This window comes from Gallinula chloropus (assembly GCF_964237585.1).
Source record: "Gallinula chloropus genome assembly, chromosome: 7".
Taxonomy (NCBI): Eukaryota; Metazoa; Chordata; class Aves; order Gruiformes; family Rallidae; genus Gallinula; species Gallinula chloropus.
This window is the reverse complement of record NC_140092.1, coordinates 17,304,403-17,324,790: the sequence shown is the minus strand read 5'-3', so window position 1 is coordinate 17,324,790 and position 20,388 is coordinate 17,304,403. Positions and strand designations below refer to the sequence as shown.

The 20,388-nt window shown below is 40.2% G+C and overlaps 1 protein-coding gene across 2 annotated transcripts in view; it reads right to left on the bottom strand.

Moving 5' to 3' along the window:
* Window positions 1–6,864: 6,864 nt before the first annotated feature.
* Window positions 6,865–20,388, bottom strand: part of DCUN1D4 (defective in cullin neddylation 1 domain containing 4) — a 37,301-nt gene continuing 23,777 nt past the window's right edge. For both annotated transcript variants that reach the window (XM_084266652.1, XM_084266653.1), the window contains 7 exons: window positions 17,609–17,700; window positions 15,173–15,243; window positions 13,537–13,628; window positions 12,549–12,657; window positions 8,613–8,717; window positions 8,076–8,178; window positions 6,865–7,959 (listed from right to left, as the gene is read on the bottom strand). In XM_084266652.1, the coding sequence (XP_084122778.1) occupies window positions 7,904–7,959; window positions 8,076–8,178; window positions 8,613–8,717; window positions 12,549–12,657; window positions 13,537–13,628; window positions 15,173–15,243; window positions 17,609–17,700 (628 nt within the window). In that variant the 3' untranslated portion in view covers window positions 6,865–7,903. The remainder of the gene's footprint in view (window positions 7,960–8,075; window positions 8,179–8,612; window positions 8,718–12,548; window positions 12,658–13,536; window positions 13,629–15,172; window positions 15,244–17,608; window positions 17,701–20,388) is intronic.

Here is a 20,388-nt window from a genome sequence, read left to right as displayed (position 1 = left end):
ATTTTTGCCCTCAAATATTAGTTTTGCTTAGAATCTGCCTTCAGTATGCACTGTTTTGTTTCTCTCTGCCTACAAGCAGTACTGAAATCCTCACCACACTGCTACTGTTGTTTTCCTGTGGGGCACGGCTGTAGAGTGAAACAGTAGGGTACCTGTCTTCTGCTCCCTGAACCACATTTGTGGGTTAAAATTCTGTGAATTCCCAGGGTTTGTGAAGTAAATTAAATCCCAGCAGTGTTCCATTACCAGACAGAATTTACTGTGTGACTTGGCAGGACACTGAGGGTAACAAAAGCCACCTCTCAAACCAACAGAGCAGAAGTGGGAAAGGAGAGGTCAGCTACGGAGATCTGGCTGCTGTGGGGATCACCTGTGGTCTGACAGTGTGATGACATGGGAAGGGTGGTTTAAAAAAGCCAACACACTATCACCTAACTGCAGTTCCCTATAAAAAGGATCCTACACCCAATTTGGAACATTATCCAGGGGGCAAATCAGAAGCAGCAAAAAGCTGCTGTACTGGGCCCATGGATAGCTTGATACACAATAACTCCTCCTAAACAAACAGGTAACAAATGTGTTGTTTTCTGTGACTGTTCCACAATGCTGAAGGTAGCCCCAGGCCCTTTTGCTGTTCAGAGTCCTTGAAGGGGAATGTCATTGCAGAGGAACAGGCAGAAAGCTGGCTGGCAGCTCTGGGAAAACTTAATGAGGCACAACTCACTGAATCTTGCACCTTTCTGAAGGCACCGATCCCTCCAGACACGTTATCACCTGCTCATTCAAACCAAACACTCTCCCTCCCGCCAGTTCCGCGCTTCATTAGCAGCTGCTCTTAAACACAAAACCTCTTCTATTTTCCGTGGCTGCCAAGCAGTACGGTCACACTCGGCTGCTCTCCCCCCATCCTGCCTCCCTGCCCTGCAGCGCACAACAGCTGCGCAGCGCCCCGGATTCTGCCCGCTCACCCGCGTCACATTTCACCGTCCCCGCCGCACCGTGCGGTGCGCACGGGAACCTCACGCCTTTGGCCACGGGCAGGTTTTCCAGAGCACCTACAGGGTATGAGAACCGCTGCAGTTACAGGGGTGTAAATGTGACATCACACTGACACCACCTTTTTTCCTTCCCCTGCACGGTGCTGCTGCAGAGGCTGCTGCAGGGATGCTGAAGCTGCTTCAGCTTCAGCAGTAACTTCAGGTAGCAACACTCCCGCTCAGGTAAGACGTTGGGGCCGGCAGTGGGTAAACAGACCCAGTCACAGCACAGGCTCCATACAAACGGTGCTGTGTGAACCTGTAAAAGCAGCCCCAGGAGGCAGCCAAGGGGTGCACCCTGCTCCCAGGGCACGGGACAGGACACAACGTGCCTCACAGGGTATCAGTACTGGAAAAAATACAAGTCTGAAGAGCAGATGGAGAACTTCAGATACAGTAATGGGGGTGAAACAAAGCTCTTGCTTTCAATCATAATTATGGAAGTACCATAAATACATAAGTTGCTGTAGGCACAAAGAATTTCAGCCTTTCCAGAGTATGCGGATAACTGGGCTGGACCTTGAGCATGAAGAGATTCACATTTAACCTACACATAATTAATATCAGAAACTATTTGTACAGTAACAGTAAGGTTTTCATGGCACAGAAAGACTGAGACTCACCCCCTCTGATAAATACCAGCAGCAGGCAGCATTCTTGAGAACTGGTGAAGACAAATCCCTGCCTTCATCACCAACATGAATATCATGAATGGGCTCGACATTACAATATCCTTATTGTAACATAAAATATTATTTAAAGTTAAAATGCATTTAAGGTTCTGGCCAGGCCAGAGGTAACCTGCCCAAGCAGCCAGCCCAGGTGAGCTGAGTTAGCCCAGGTGAGCTGAGTCTGCTGTTCCCACAGCACCTGACATCACTCCCCTTATCACTGGCAGCTCAAATAGTGCAAGAGATTAAAAAAGAAAAAAAATTCTTGTGGCATCTGTCTACGTGAGTTCTCTAGTGTCTTTGCCAGGTTACAAGTCTGCTTCCTAGTCAAAAGCAGATCTGTAACTCCACAAGCAATACAAAGTACGAAGATTAACTACTGACTCCTTTAAATAACAGGTTTGTGAATGTATTTTGGACATTTAGGCTGTAATTTCCAGGTCTTAGTGCTAGCAGGTCTTCTCCTGCTTTGCTTGGACACAACAGCTTGTTACAAGTCAAATAACTGGAAAACTCTTCTCAAACCTAAGAACACAAGTGTTTAACTTCATCAAATCAAAATACTGCCACATTTCACCATCACCAGACTAGGCTTCTCTTCCAGCATTCCATCTGGATAACTTGGGAATTTTTCTTAGGCATATGGTTTTAGAAATCACAGGATCACAGCATGGCTGAGGTTGGAGGGCACCTCTGGAGGTCATCTGGTCTAACCCTCTTGCTCAAACAGGGCCACCTAGAAACAGTTGCCCAGAACCACATCCAGATGGCTGTTGAGCATCTCCAAGGAGAAAGACTCCCCCCTCTCCTTGGGAAACCTGTACCAGTGCTTGGTCATTCTCACAAACACAGGGGGTTTCCTAATGTTCAGACTGAGCCCCCCTGTGTTTCAGTTTGAGCCCACTGCATCTGGTGCTGTCACTGGGCACCACTGAGGAGTCTGGCTCTGCCTTACACCCTTTCCTTCAGGCATTTACATGAGTAAGATCCCTGCCCAGCACATTCCCTTCTCCAGGCTGAATGGTCCCAGCTCTCAAGTCTTGTAGGAGACAAGCTTCAGTGTCTCTGCTGGCCTCTCCAGTATGTCAGGGTGTCTCTGGTACTGGGGAGCCCAAAGAGGACACAATGCTTCAGGTGTGGCCTCACCAGTGCTGAGCAGAGGGGAAGGGTCATCTCCCTTCATCTGCTGGCAATGCTTTGTCTAACAGAGCCCAAGATACCATTCACTACCTTTGTGGCAAGGGCCCATTACTGGCTCAGCTTCAACTTGGTGTCCACCAGGTCCTGTTCTGCCAAGCTGCTTTGCAGCTGGGTGGCCCCGAGCATGCTCTGGTGCCTGGGGTTGTGTCTCCCCAGGTGCAGGACTTTGCACTTCTCCATGTTGAAGTTCATGAGGTTGCTGTCAGTCCACATCTCCAGCCTGTGGAGGTCCCTCTGGATGGCAGCAATGACCCTCTGATATGACAGTCACTCCTCCCAGTTTGGTGTCATCAGGAAACTTGCCAAGGGTACGCTGCCCCATCATCCAGGTCAGTACTGAAGATGCTGAAGAGGACTGGACCCAGCACTGACGCTGTGGTACACTGCTAGCCACTGGCCTCCAGCAAGGCTTTGCACTGCTGACCACCACCCTCTGGGCCCAGGCATGCAGACAGCCTTCAGTCTACCTCATGTCTGGCCATCCAGTCCGTACAGCAGTGATGTTTCCATCAGGAGCTCCATGGCTCAAGCTGAGCAGGTAATGATCACACTCCTTGTCACATTTTAAAGGACAATGCAGCTCTAATCGACTCTTTCTGTGGAAAGTTCTTGCACTGCAGAACTGTTTTACACTGTTTGGAACATACCCATTCCCAACAGAGTTTTAAATACTCATTCAGCTTACTATCAGAAGTAAGGGCAACAAGAGAGTACCTACAAGCTCTCTGCTACTAATCGATACAGGCTGCCAGCTGACACGATGCCCGTTCAGATTGGACAATTCCTGAAGTAGGAGCCACAGAAAGATCTGAAGTCAGTTGGCGAAACCAACACAAATACTGTTTATTTGTGAGATGCCATTTTACATCAACACCAGTGAGAGACCTAAAAACTAACGGGCTGAGCGTGTCAGGTGCTGTAACAGCATTTCCCTCGGGTCAGGAGTCGCGGGAGCCGAGCACACCTGATGTATGCAGACATGAAGCAGCCACAGTCACAGGTTACACTGCTGCTGCAGCGTAAGTAGGTGCTACTCTGTGGCAACACAGGGACACACACAGACACACACAGGGGGAAATGAAAGAATAACCCCCCCCCAAAAAAAATCAAGCTGAGTTTTGGTCTCAATTACAGACAACAAAATCTCCAGTTGGTGGATGGATTCTACACACTCTTACAGCGACATGGAAGGACAAAATGTAAGGCCTAGAAAGAGGTATTGAGCAGTTATAACTAAAACCAGGGCACAAGCTAACCTTTAAAGCTGTCTATAGGAGTTCCAAGAGCATTAAACAATTCGTTAGGCTTGTGACCAAGGGTCAACAGAAATCTGGGAAAACCTTAACACAACTGAAGCCCATTTCTTGCCCTCCAAAAAAGTAACTTGGGAACATTACCGAGCAGCACTGCGCTGTAACTGATCCTGATTGGGTGAGCATATCTGCATTTATTTGTGGTAAAATGGCAGAAGTCTTCAGTTCTCTACAAACACTAGAAAAGGCTACACAAAGGTGACCCAAGTATTTATTGTGGCTTAATGGCAACCTGAATCAGGCTTTAACTGAAAGCACAAGGCTATGAAAGGTTCTGGTAAGTATTACCCTCTTCACGATGATTTCCTTGAAAAAGATAGAATGAAAAAGCAACAATAACACAGAATTGTATTAATAATTTTAAAAACTAATAATATTTTGATGTGTAATTTGTGGAATGTTTCTAATATTCTCTACAGCTATTGTAATAACAAGCTCCAAATGTTTGTCATCCATCAGTTTTAGACTATCCACTGCTGTAGTCTCTGGATGCTGTTTTCCTTTGACTAACTGGCTTTCCACCTAACATCTCCCAGGTACCAACCAGGAATTGCACATAGATCATCAAGCTTCTGTTCCAAGGACAGTAACAGTGAACATGAGAGATTGGTATGAGACCCATGACACTGCTCCCAGAATGAACCTCTCAGTGCCTCGTCCAAGTCGTCAACATACCCTGTATATAACTTTTAAAAGGGGAAAAAAACCCTACATCAACTATATGATGGCATAACAAGGGAAAAAGCAAACACCACACTTGTAATAAATACAAAGTAAATTCAGTAGCCTAGTAAATTTTCCACAATTCTTTAAAGCTGAAAGGGAATTTCTCCAAAATACACGAGCTCACAGCATTAAGATGCTCTGCTTATCAGCATATATAGCAGGAACAGAAGGACAGATAGCACAGGGAACCTTATCAAGCCATACAGGCCTGCTGCAGTCAGTTTGTTCTCTATACATGTCAGGAAAGCCATCTATTAGCTGTGATTGAGTTTGTGGCTTATTTTATGAAGATGCATGTTTATAAAGCAGCTGAAGACTACAAATTCATCCTGCTTGCAAATGCAGCATCCATCTGGATAATTTCCAAACAAATGCTTCTTTTCCCAATTAACTTTTACCTGATGAAAATAAAAGTGCAGTTTGTTTACTTACACAGCACAAGTACTTTCTGGGGTTTCTCTTCCTCTGCTTTTAAATAAAGATTGTATTCTGCTAAACATTAGCAGAACTTGGAAGAAGAGCATCTGGTTGAGCTGAACAGATTTCTGTTGACCCTGTTAAGTGAAAGTTATACCTATAACAGTAGTAAATTAAAAGCATCTTTGGCTCTTGCTTCCATTACTGGAAGCCAAATTATTTGTGACATATAAAACCTTTTATGCAAGCCTTTATTTGTTACAGTAATCATGCCAATCTGTGCTAAATGGTTCTCTAGAGTCAGTAACTAGCCTAAGATTTAAGAACAACTGCAGTGTTTCACTTAGCAACCATGATTTAGCCTAATGTTAACAGTTATATTGCTTCCAAGTTCATTCTTTTAAGAACTAAACCAGCAGCTCCACTGGTATTTCCTTACAGTTCTGTTATGGTAAATATACACATTTACATCAGAAGTCTTAATAAAATGTGTGTGACTTAGTAAGAGGCTTATTGTAAACATTAAACACTGCACTCCACTGAATTAATGTCTTGTGCAAACTGGCATGGAACACGGCATTAAGGTTACGTGTATTAGTACATGGGAAAGCCATGGCTGTGTGTGATTTACCACTATTCACGTTAAAAAGCACTATTTAGAGTCATGGGAACCCAAACATGACTGTTTCATGGGGGAAGGGAGTGTTTTCTACATACTGCATATTTATATATACACAAATATACACAAACACACACAGGCAACTTTTGTCTTTGGCAGACCAGTTTGACAAAGAAAAACCACCACCACCAAACAGATTTGAGCACAAACTGACCACCTGCAGCAACACAATTACAACCTCTTGGGCCAGACCAGCAAACTAAACGTGCTCTTGCTAAACTAGGCTAAATCCTGAAAGCAGTTAGGTTAATGACAGTTGTTGCTGACTTCAGCAATGGCAGAATAGGACCTTCACTACAGCTCAAAATTGCACATTCAACTGGAATTGCTCCCTCTCCCCCCCAGTCCTTTGCCTTGGATTGCATTCTAGAGAAATACCAAAACTGCCAATACCTTGTAATATATGTCTCCAGAAAAGTAATGCTATTCTGTGTTCCAAAACATCCACTGGCCCTTTTTGGTTAAATGCTCCATGAACCAATGTGGAACATTTGAACAAATCCTTAGGGATCTCAGTTCAATAGCACCAGATACTTCCAGGACCTAATTTATAAAAATCAATACTAACATCACTTAATAAAGAAGGGTAAGGCAAAGACAACGTGACAGAATTACTTAAACATCGTTCCATTCACTCATTTTCCCCAAAATAATCACTAGAACTGTCCTTTACAGATACAGAAATGAGTGAAACAGGCAGTGGTCCCCACTAAAACGTCCTGTCATTTAATGCTGGTGTTTAACAAGCCCATTGCCTGCAACGGGCATTCTGCTGCTAGGAAATTCCCATCCCCAGCATGAAAGAAAAAGTGATGTTCTGACTACTGGATAGTGTATTTTTAATTACTTAGAAACACAAAGTTGGAGAGCCTGGGAAAGACTAATGTTACAAACAAACAAATGAAATCCCCAAACCTGTATTATTTGTGTGCTAGCCGTGAGCAGACTTTATTCCCCAAACCACTACTTTTAGCTCAAACTTTCCGTTTCACTAGATCCCAACGCAGACCAAACATTCCTGGTACACCAGAAATTAACAGGAGTAGGCCAAGGGCAACTTACAAAAGTCTAAAACCCATTTTTGAAAGGTACTTTAATTTGTTCATTTGTACCTGTAATGGCTACTGCAGTTTTAACATTAAAAAGTCAGTATTTTTTTTGTCTTCAAATGGAAATCATCTGTGGCATGTACAACTATTACAGTGTTTTAATCTCTGTAATTAAATATTATTGGCTTTTTAAGACACCAATGTTTCATTCCTATTAAGCAACAGGTCGGGTTTGGCGAGCTCCGGTGAGGAAAGTCACAGCACGTCTTCTCCCCCTCAGAAATTGGCATCTCAAATAGTAAGATTAAAACTGACAATAGTTCTCCAGGTAACTATGTCCAAGCAGTCTGTTCATTTCATTCTCTGAAATGCTACATTTGAGACCAAAAGGAAAAACCCAAAGTAACTAGTTTCAACAGACATGGAAATGGTGACTAGAAATATGCCACAAAATTATCTTTACAATACATTTCTGCAGAAATAATCCCTAGGTGAAGCCTTTGTTGTTTGTTTGTTTGTTTTATACACATATACAAAATTTAGACAGCAATATACACATAGTCACAGTGAAAACGCTGGCAAGTTCACCAATCCGTAGTGTAAATACAAAATGCAAAGCAGCCTTCGAAGAGAACAATGCTACACAGCGAGCAGAGCTAGCTTGTTAAATAGCGAACACCGAGAGCTCCCCCCGGAGGGGACGCAGTGCAAGAGAAGCAGCATGCACTCTGATACAAATAGCAGTTTATGGCTAATGGTTGACACAACTGTGGTAACAGTGACTCTTGAGTGGCTGTGCATAGTTAAACTCCTATGTCATCTGTTTTCCTTTATACCATTCCACAAACTCATCCAATAACACTGGCCCTGTAGAGAGATGAAATAACTGTGTTTTACAAAAAAAAAAATCTGTAAAAGGACACTGAATGATTAAGCTCAAAGACAGAAATTACTTTAGGACACCAACATATGGTAGTACTTACAGGCTCCATCTTCATCATAATTACTGAGGTCAAGGTTAATTGTTCTGCTGAATTCAAGCACATTACACCATTGGTCCTTATTGATAACTTTATATTTTGATTGCTGTTTAAGGCAAGAAACATAAGTTACTAAAATATATTATATTTCTCACAGAAAATGTAAATTTTGTGATAAATTATTTTCATCTGTATGCCCTCCAAAACTAAACAGGATTAAAGAAACCACTTAGTGGTCAAACCAGTGTTGAATAACTCAAGTTTCCGATTAAGATCTTTTAGTGAACAAACATACAGCAATAAAATGAAAGTCCAAAAGCAAATCAAAGACATTCTATACTTTGTCCTGCATTAAATAACCCTGAACAGCACAGGGATTTGGGAAAAGGAATAAAGCAAAGATAATCAGTTACAAGTGCTGCTTTGGGGTTAGTATATTCAAAATCAGAACCAAAAAAGTCTTAGCTGTTCATTCGATCTCTAGTTAAAGTATCAGAGAAGACAGATCAAAAAGATGTGATTCTATTTTAAACTTCATACCTCTAGAAACTGGTGAAATACTGGAAAAAGGGACCATGTTTTTCCTAAAAGAAGGCCCAACATACACTTGGCAGTATTGATATCTAGGCTGCGCTGGTCCTTTTCCTGCATAAAAAGGTCAGAATGGAAAAAAAAAAAGCACAATTTCAGGATTTTTCACTTCCCATGCTCCCTGTACTACAGCCCACCCATACATAAAGTAAATTAAAGAAATACTAGTATCTAACAGTGGTTATTAGTAAGACACAACTTCCCAGTAAGGTTTCCTTCATGGCTAATGACTTGCTATACAGAGAGGCTTCTTTCTACTTGCTTTGTCAAAACCCGTTGCTGCTATTGCACACGAGGCATGCACTGCTCTTGGTGCCTTCAAACCTTTCTGGAAAGCAATTGCCATTAGACCCATACCCCTGTTTGCCCATATGTGCACCACCCATCTCTTAAAATAGTACTGCTGCACCTATTTCCTGCAGCAGTGCAACTACATGAACTGCCAGGAGACAGTTAAGGAGCTATCAAGTAACACCGACCATGGAAGAGTGAGCCAAGGAGGTCCTTTGTTCTGTTGTTCTACTGATTACATGAAATTCAGATTAAATTAATTATCAAATGAACAGAGGGAACATAATACACTGGCACCTGGAGACCCCTGCCAGAACTGTCCCAGTTTTCATTCAGTGTAGCAGATATGTACTCAGGCTTAGCGGGTGATTTTTGTTTCTGCTCGGAAAAAGCAGCAGCATCTGTACCTGGTGGATTCATTACATCTAATCAGTGGGAAAGGTCATGTATTTGATAACACAGCTTCTGCACACCTCAAAAGAAACACGTGTACACCTAAGATTCCATTTGGTTGTTTTAAGTACTTTATCCATCTACATCTGTTGTCTGGAAAGTAAAAAACAAATGTGGTCAGAGATGGGACATCAACCCCCACCCTGCACTGATTGCAGCACAACGCTAAAAATTCAGAAATTAATGAGGTCACAAGAAGGACAGCTCCTATTAGCTACTGCAGACCTTGATGTCTCTGCATGTACTCATGACTACAGGCTGCAAAGTCAAAAAAATTAAGAAAAAACAAGGATATGGGTATATGCAGGATACAGGCAGTGCTTAGCAGAACAGTGTGAAACAGCTACCCAAACCAAAGGGAATCAAACCCAATGCCTCACCTGTAAGAGTATGTACTGCAGAATACACATCTTTCTTTAAAAAAAAAAACCTCAATAGGAGAGAAATCCCAGCTCTCAGACAACTGAATGCCTTAGCCACAAGGTTATCCTCTCTTCTTGAAAGCCATTTCATACAAAATACACCTCAATTCTAAAGCTGTATAGACAAAATTTAATGCAGGCTTGTTTTGGAAGAAAAATGGGGACGCCAGCAACTCAGAAAGCATCAGAAGCTGTTTTAAATTCTGGTCACTAAATCCAAGAGGGAAGGACATCACTCAACCTGATCTAGAGGAAAAAAGGTAAATTCCAGGAAGAACAAAGCTTTTCAATTAGCCAGAATGCATTTTATTTTCCATAATGCTCATATTCTGAATTCTGCCCACACATCCAAGTGAATGAAATCAGGCTCTGTTGCCTTTACTTTGGCCGTGCTGTTTTCACATGTCTGACGTTGCTAAGTTTCTACATTCTCCCTCTCTGACTCCTGCTCAGAACAAATTGTTCAGATTAGCCCTTTAAACCCACCTCCAACTGCCTAATGGCACATCTGCCACGACAGATGCTCCAATTTCCTTCTTAACATACATTCCAGATAATGACACTCACTTTCTGGAATACAGTGGATAGAATGTATTGACAAACTCTCATAAATTTCAGGTTTCATTTTTCACTGATGTTAGGTAGCCTGAGGTTTCCTCCCCACAATATTTCAGATGAAAGACCTCTTTAAGCCACTAAATCCATGCATCTCTGTGTTCTCAAACTTGGCAATGAAAATGGCAAACAGGGAGTGAGGGAAGTATTGGTGCTTAATACCAACATATGGTGTTTTAAATTATTTCCTCAAATCCACGCTGACTTGGATCATGCATGCAGCCTAAAAACTCAGTGATACCTATTTCTATTGACAAACTAACTCTGAATACCAAATCACAGCAGGCACTTTCAAAAATCCTGCCTTCAAACCTCAGAAGCTCAGACAAATGGTTTTTGTCATGGAGCACTTCCCTGAAATAGTTACCCTTAGGATGGAAATGACAGTCTTCAGAATCAAAACCCAAAACTGCTCCCATCAGCTTTTTTCTATCAATCGCTCCAATTATTCTGATAAAAATGATGTACAGCCACATGCTGCATCTAGATACATCTACTGGCCTTTATCAGCATTCATTTCTATCCTTACTAGATGCCATTCTCCTATAGACCTCCCCAGCCTCCACAGGTCTGACAATTCCTCCGTTGACAGGCCTTTGATTTGCTGTTTTACAATCTGTTTTTCTTTTGGGGAGGTGGAAGGTTGTCACAAATGATGTCACAGCATCTGTTTACATGCTTAAATTCTTTGTCAAGACCACCATTTGCCACATCAGTTTACTACCTCTTGAAAAAAAACGCCACCCACTATCCTCTTTTAAAATTTCTTCACTTAACTTTTGACAGGCCATCGGCTGGTGCAGATTTGCTCCTAGCACAACATTTTTAACCTATTCCAAGTATTTGGTTATGTGGTGGTTTAACCTTAGTTGGCAATAAATAAAACCAATTTCCCCACCTTGACTCTGTGTTGACCATGAGAGTGATTGGTGAATGTTCTCTCTGTGACCCTTATCTATCTTGACCCATAAGCCTTTCATTGTATTTTCTCTCTCCTGTCCAGCTGAGAGGGACAGTGATAAAAGCAGCTTTGGGGGACACCAGGCTTCCAGCCAAGGTTAAACCAGCACACCTCAGTACCTCAACTTCTTTGGCAACATTAGTTATTTCTAGCCTTTTCATTTTAAAATGAGCAAAACTGGCAGAATATATCTTCACAAAGGAAGAATGAAGATGATGCTACTGCTCTTCTGTCATACTCAGCTGCAGGTTTCCTTGCTTAAGGGTGAGCTGTTGTGAATCTCTGCATGCTGACATGCAGAAAACACCAATGTACCTCAAACCTGAGTTATTTATGACAGACTTTAACTATCAGAATTGCCATCAGTTCAATTTATTATCTTTCCTGTATTACCATTTTTCTGCAAATTTTTTTGCTGCTTCTGCTTCTCCTACACTGAAATCTGAACTTTAATTTTGCCTGTGGTCATTTCTATGTTAAATAGTCTGTACATCCCATCATGCTAGCAAGAAGGATACCCAAATTCCATGTAAAAACTGTTAATTCAGAAAATTCTTTTATTGCTCTCTTGAAGTAGGAACGGTCTTATTTCTATTATGGGTTCCAATACCAGGTGCAATTTTATCAACTATTTTACAGTAGGATGACTGGTATCAGGACAGTGCTTAATAAACACTAAGAGCAACATTAATGATCTTCCAACAGTCTTCAGAAACAGTGTCATATTACATCATGTTAGTTGTGTTTACTACCTGCAGAAATGCCTGAAGTACCTTCCTGTTTTAAGTATGTTTATGCTCACAAAATTTAAACAGTAAGAAAAAACCCAAGGTAGTTATAAAGCCAGAGGAAGTGACAAAGCTCCAGTATGCAACAGAATGGGGACTGAATTATTTCCCCAAAGTCACAGAAGAGCTGGAAGCAGGGATGTAACAAAACCAATCAAAACACTAAGCCACTGAACACACTTCTCCAGTTCTGGCATTTTGCACATACTTGTTTAGAACATGGAACAGTTCCATTTGCTAGAAGCAATCCTCAGTGGTGTCTTAAGAGAAACATACTTGGCAATGTAACGTCTTTCAAGTATTACTTGTGAAAGTACAGTTTGAATTTCGGATGCTGGTCTCCCACAGTACTCACCCGTGCAAAGTCAAATGCGTATCTATAAATAAGTTTAAAATTGGTAGGCTCATTTAATAAAGATCTCAAGTAATCCAGAGAATTTCTCAATTTTTCTGTAGTATCACACCTACAAGAAAAGCACAAAGTGAAGCTGGAGTCTGCATTCTTACACAGGTGTCTGGTATTTTTGAAAAGGATCTCTAACACGTATCCCCATCACTCTTCAATACACACCACCCTGCAGGAAGGCACGTGTATGAGTTTGTCTGCATCAGATGCCTTGATTAAACCCACAGTGTGGAACAGACTTAGATGACATAGCAAAATCTTCAACTGGTACTTTGATAAAAATGCTCTTGGCTTTGTAGAAAGTGCACCCTCGATAAATTAAACTGAGAGCTTGTCTCCACATGGCAACCAACCAGCACACTGCAGCACTGAAACAGTAATGCCACAGTTCTGCTGGAACTACAGAACTCCCCACACAGTTTCAGTGTCTCCATTCTGCAAGGTAGATCAAACCAGGGTTCTTTCTACAACTCTCTTATGAAACGTGATTATTCCACTACATTCATGTTAGTTATGCCATGAAGGGAAGTTCTCAACTGGAGCAAGCAACTCTCTGAAAGGTAATTGTCATGACAATGCAGAGTCACAGAAAGGTTTCATATTTAGGATTTTAAATACACATGCTCTAACAACGTATCAGTGTCTAAAGGTTAGGGCAAATCCAGTGGCAAAGACAGATGTCCATGGGGACAGAAACCACGTCCAACCTCATGACACTTCTGTTTTCTTAAGACTGCAGACATTTTAATCCAACTGCATTTAAACATGCAGCTGTCAGGGTTTCAAGCTGCCTCCAAGTGACCATATCACCATAAAAAGGACCAAACAAATACAGCTTCTACTCCACAGAACAGCTCTCTGATTTAGGTGTTATGAGTCAAAGCATCAAAGTGTGGGTTTTTTCTAGAAAACTGGGTTTATTAAAGCTATCACTTACTGTAGTGATGTCATTCCTTTCAACCATTCTTGCAATGTAAAGTAGCCCATGTTTTGTGCATCCAACTTCCATGCTAGTACAAGCATAACTACCTGTTTTAAAGGTGGGAAAAAAAAAAAAGACTGAAAAGAATTTAAAAAGATCCATTCATTTCCATTCATTTTCCAAATGACTACTATTTAGTAGGCTACAAATGCTTTACTCAAATAAATGGGACATTCAGACCTTCGCTGTGCTGTTTTCAGGTTTAAAAAACCTAAAGTGACAAACCTGTATACAATACAAAGAGAAGATAACAGTGCAAAGATACAGCATGAACACCCCCCACCCAAGTTACCTGTAGCCACCACGCTCCCAGGGAGCATGCAGTTACCTAGCAAGCAGTGCTAGGAGGAAAACAAGTTGGTGCAAAAGCTACAGAAAAGCTTTCTCAAAACTACAAAACATAGATATCCATTTGACAAGTTACATCTGACATTTGTTAAACCCTCAGCTAGATGCACATCAGTTGCAATCCACGAGAATAATTGAAAACCAATTGTTCTAAAGCTAGTAATGATGCCCCCTGAATCCAGCTACACTACCTCATTCTGCAGTTCTGAATATGCTGCACAATTCCAATAGATGTCAGGCAAAGCTGGGTGACATTAACGTACATCAAAGCAGAGGCTGATACAGAAACACTGCTTTTTCACCCAAAAAGAAACAGAGTCCTTTTCACTTCACACAAAGACTAAAGCAATGAAGACTTTAGATAGAAACCAAGACTACAATCTTAATCAGGAACTGAAGAAACCACTTTTGATATATACATGTAAAAAACTTGCAGGACAACTGACTTTGCAGAATAGAAGAAAAAAAATAGTGTCATTTGAATTTGCAGCTGCACCATTAACCAGCTAATGTTAGTGCAGCTCTGTATGGTTTTTAATGTGAAATTAGAATACCTATTTACATATCCAAATGTCTGCATTCTCAAGGGTTTATTGTACTAATAAACTCCAAAATTAGCCAATCACATCTCATATTCCCAGTAAATCTTTCAAAATCATAATTCTTATTTTAGTTAGTCGGAGAAGATGCTTTATGGATCCTGCCAGAGGTGGGACTTGCATATACATTTAAAGAGCACGAAGTAGGCACTAGGAAAAAGCCTGTACAAGTCACAACTATTCCCTTCTATGCTTAATTATAAATATATGCATAAAATGTATTTATGTAATCATATATGTTCCTTACTTGTGTTCTGAAATAGCATAATGGGAGTGCTAATATTGTTCACATTACTTGAAATCACTTTCTCTCCTAGAAAACCCAAAGAAATGTTACTTCCCAGTTCCTACCTCAAACCTCCAGGGTTGTCCCACTGTTTCAGAAAAGACAACTTATTCCCTTTTTTTTTTTAATCTCTTTTTTTTTGGCAGGGCAGGACAGCAAAGACAAATTGAGTTTTTACAAGTTAACTGTTTAGGAGTTAAAATAAAGGCAGGTTGTTTCCAAATGCACATATAAACTTCCCTCATTTGTATTTAATTTGTTTTTAAAGTCTCGCTGATTTCTTAACTCTTGATGGAAAAAGACTGGGTCACATACATCAGAACAGATTGGGCATCTTTTGAATGGACTTTGAACTTACATTTTCTGGTTCAACTCCAATGTCTTCACAGAATTTCTCCATACCCTCTGGCCCTACAATGTCATCAGTGCCTGCAAACAAAAAGACATTTTGCTTATCTCTGAAAGTTAAAAAGGTCTGACCTTTTACAATGCAAGAGAAACTCAGTCATGCAGTACAACCTGAAATTTCATTCAGATTTTCTTTGTTTTGACACACAAGAAATATTTCCACATTTACTATCAGACTTGGATACATTTAAATCTTTACCTCACTTTTGTAGACCAAAAGACTGTAAAGGAACTTTTCATTCCTGCCATCTTTTATTCTACCCATTTACTGAGAGAATCTTGGAAGTGTAAACTACTAAGATCTTTAGGAATGCACTGAAGTCTAGCAGAGCATCTATTACCATGATTAAATGAGTGGACAATGGTTAGCAGAGCGCATATCTTGGCTTGAATCTTTACTGTTACCGTAAGATCCTATCACACAGAAGTATGACGCACAGCTCTGGAGTACAAGACATTATCATTCATGGAATCTCACTTCTTATTGTCTCATATATTATCTTTATATAATGTCATCTGCAAAAAAGCAGAGCCCAGAATAAAAATCTGGTAGTCCTATTTATTCATGTTGCTAAACCATGGCCACACATTATCTGCGTTTAAGTAACTGCAGGGGGAAGGGATGAGTTACAGCTATTTCTTTGCTGACTTAAAAGGAAAAAAGATTCCAAAGATAGATGCTATTAGAAAGTACTACTATTAAAACATGCTGACAACTCAAGCTATCTGTAACTTCCATAATACTTTACTGAAAAAAACTACATAGGCATTAGGAATTGTACTGTGCAATTCTATTTTTGTTTAAGTACATTTTAAGTATTTGGACTATTTTGTTAGAATTATTTTACTCATGTTTAAGAGAGCTCATTTGGGGAAATTAAGAGGCTGAAATGCCTACTTTTATCCCATATAAACATCACCTCTGGAAGAAAATGAGTTTTTATAAAGAGAAGATTGATCTATGTTTTATTATTAGGTGACCTACTATCCTAGAAGTAACAAGGTTTAATTATATCTTTTGCCATCTTTTCATGACATCTTCTAAGTTCTCTGAGTGTACACAACAGTCTTTAAGAAGACTCATTCTGTAACGTAAAGACACACTGGGGAAAAAACCCCAAAATGCAGTGTCAACTGGCTGCCTATGTAAAGGAGAAAACTATGAAGTAAGACCCTAAAAGAGATCATTCTTTGAAAATTCAGGTTTTAGAATGTTACTCAATACTGTGAACGGAATCATATTCTCTGCTTTTCTCTTTATCATTTTGATGTATGTATTCGATGGAAACCCAAAAGCTCCTTCATACACAGCCTTCCTTTCATTCCTTCTTTCCATGAAAGTCTTGGCAAAAGAGTTATCTCTATTGCTACAGCAAAAAAGTAAAACAAGCTGGTCTGAAAGGCAGAAAAACTAACAGGTTAGATTTGGTTTGAATTTGTTTGGATCTCCTCTCACAGACTGCCACAAACAAATGAGATCTCAAAGTATTTGATTTAGTTTATATAATTTCATTAGGAGAAGAAAAAAGTATTACATCAAATTAAGTCACTCTTCATTATGTGTAAGAAATAGACAAAACAGAACTGTAAGCAACACTATCCAAGACATCATCAGAAAATTACACAATGACCTTATTTTCTTTGTCAATCACCTATTTAATTTACTTTTAGTCTTTAGTCATGAGAAATTTTCTCCGTACTTCAACTTTTCCCCTTCAGAAAACCATGTGTAAAAAATTAATATAACAATCAACTTCACTAGTAAAAGGATATTTTGTGATAGAATTAAACAATCCTAGAAGTAACACCTGAAGTTAGTTCTCATACATAAGGGCAAAAAGAAAAAATTAATTCAATTTGCCTCCCCTATACCTTGTGATGGAAAAGCACATAAAGACAAGACTAGTATGACATACTTGAATTTATGCACTTCTTTGCTTGAAACTCTAAGAAATGGATTCAGCAGGAACAAAACTCATCTACCTCCCCCACCTTTTTCTTTTCTTTTTAATTAAAGACCCATTCCTCCCAAAGCTTAATTCTGTACTATTCAGCACAAACATGGCACATGACTGAACTCTGAAAGCCAGGGGGTAACAACATTTTGGACAGAAGTACAGCTTTAACTGTAGATTTGAATAGTAAAAGTATATATGTTAAAAAGTATGTTAAGTTACATACTTTCTCGATGCTTTTTATAGAATAGATGCAGACTAAATTGCCCCTTGAACTCTTCAACCTCACACTACTCAGACCATAAGAAAAGCTTCTTTAAGACTTCTACAAAAGTCTCAATATTCATTCACTGGAAAAGCTGTTAATGCAATTTTTATATTGCAATGCAGATTAAACTGTTATTAGGAAGAAATTTGCATTTCACCCTTACCTGCATATTCATAGAACCATTCTAAGCACCTTTTACTTGAAAAGACTTCTTCCTCTGCTTTTATCCTAGTCGAATCATATTTTCTATACATACTTAAAAAAAGAAAGACAAAAAAGTAATTAATCCATTTCTAAAAGCAACTTTTTAGTCAACAGCCACTGTAAGCAACAATGTTCTTCCTTTCATGAACAAGTTTACCCAAAATTCTGCCCTCACATCCAGACATCTGGGACTCTACTTGAGAGAGTAAGAATCACTGAACCTCAGTACTGCACTTGCTCGGTCTGTCCCACTTCATCTGATTCATCATCCTGACCCACGTACACAAACCTTCCTTACAACAAACACAAACTAGTTCAAATTCAACCCCAAACTGCTTTCTGTGAGCTCAAGTCTTGTGCACACCATTAGTTACCACAATCAACTGATGGGCTGCAGCTTGGCTGTGGGTCTAAATCTGGAGTAATTGCAGGTCACAGTCAACACAGGTCCTACCTGTAAGCACACACATACCTCGTGCACTTTGACTTATTAACAGAGGAGAACTGCACATACAATTCTGGCTCCTCAAAAGTATCTTACAAAAGTCATGAATGCCAAAAATACATGTGACCCACACTTACATTGTTTGAAAGCTGATCAGTTGCGAACACAGAACAACCACAGAGAACAAGTTATGTGCCCTTACTGACAATAACTCAAGGAACCTCATTCATCATGGAGTAGACAGTTATCTGAAAAGACAGCTCTAAAGCACCCCTATCCCCAGAACTGACCGGCAGGGTACTGCTCTCTGTTAACTAGAAGCAGAAAGAACTTTAACTACATTCAGGAAACAGACACTGAAGTACCAGTGTCCTGAGTTCGGCATCTGAAACACCTGATGCATGGAAGGCAGAGCACAAGTTGATGAGTTACAGCACCCTGTGCAGGTTTTATCTGAAATAGAGACAGCACCATTTCTGCCTGTTAGAGGAAAGAGATTCAGCAGTCCCAGCAGTTGTTCACTGCTGCCTATGCACTCTCTGCAGTAGCACAGGCCCATCAAGGCTTAAAAGAGCCGAGTAACAAACAGCTCGGACTAGAGGAGGTAGCCAAGAATAGCTCTGTAAGTGTTCCAAGCCCTTCCTCTCACAGTGTCAAACCCTGCTGGGGAAGGACAGCAGAATGCCTGACTGGTTCAAGGAGAATTCTGAAACAAGCCGATGAAATTAATTTGGAGTTGACTTCGTCACAATCTTGTCCTGCTAGAAAGACACAGACTTAAGAACTTAGATACACTGATCCCACTATTCTCCACCTAACATACTGTCAGTTTCTTTAAAGCAACTAGCCATTAGAAAAGTGACACTAGCCAGAGCAAAATGATACATTGCTAATTGGAAGACAAATACAAATGAGGCTTTTAAGAAACTCCAACACAGGAAAAAAAAATTAACATGAAATACACTGGTCTGCAACAAACCAAAACACTGCAGAAAATGCCAGCCATAAACATCTCAGAAACATATATTCATACACCCACAAGTGGTAGGGTTTGGGAGTTTTGATTTTTAATTTGGAAACAATTTTTTCTATTTGAATTTCCTACACTGTATAAACTTTACTTCTACTGCAAAGGAGAAGGCCAACTGTACTGCCCAGTGAGAAATCAACTACACCACAAGGTCTAAGTCAGAGTTGGGGTAATATTATATTTTTTAGAAACAGGTCTGATAACATTCTCATATTTGAAAAATGAACCATGATTGTGAAAGATATATCCAGTATTTTTTAGGTTGTCCTGAATTCCAAGGCATCAGTATCTTGAGACAAAGAAAAGAGGCATTCTGCCACTTTGGCAGAAGTCTAATTATTCAGTATCCCATTTTTTGTAGCAAACAAACGTGACAAACACCAACTGGAATACCAAGTTGAAAACTGATTGCAGCAGGAGCTAGTCAACATTTTTATTCTATTCTGGTTAGTCAAGAAGCCTGTAGAAGCACTGCTGAAACCTAGGACATGCAAAACTAATGTGGTTCCCAAAGACCTCCTCACAAGACTCAATGCTTTTTCTTACAAAGGGATGATAACCGAAGTGCCTCACCCTGTTTGTTCACGTAACTCACAAATACATTAGCTGTCAGTATGTGAACAGAGGATTTGGGAAGGAACCCTCAAGGAAAAAAAAATACTGACAAAGCTCTAGGTCATCCAGATATTTCAGAAAAAGTACTCCTGCATCTGCAAGTGGCAGCGCTAAATACTCTGAACCCAGGCACCGATGCCAGCAGTATGTGTAAGAGGAATGGAGAACCAGGAAACAAAAGGGGAAAAAAAGCCCTTTTTATACATTCACAGCATCTACTCATAAGTTTTCATAGGACTGATATGGGACTGAAAGTCAGGTTTTGTGCTTAACATTAAGGTCATAGTTTAGGAACTGCAGGAAACAAGAAGACTCATTAGTAAGTCCGTGTGCCAGACATACGGCCAAGAAATTCCCAGCACAATGCTCTGGCATCAAAAAGTTCAGTATCTGACCACTGAAGTTTGATTTCTGAGAAACCAGAACTGATTACAGAACTTCCAACCTGTGCCAGTAAGAGAAATTACTTCATAAAGTCAGAAAATAAAATCAGAAAGGATATAATCTTGAGTTATCTCCTACAAACTAATTAGCCAGACATTCATGAAAAGTGTAGGTGACACCGTATCACATTTGTAATGAAAACAAACTATGCACTATAACCCCATGGAACATAAATGGCTGGATGAATCTCAGATGCCTTCCTCTC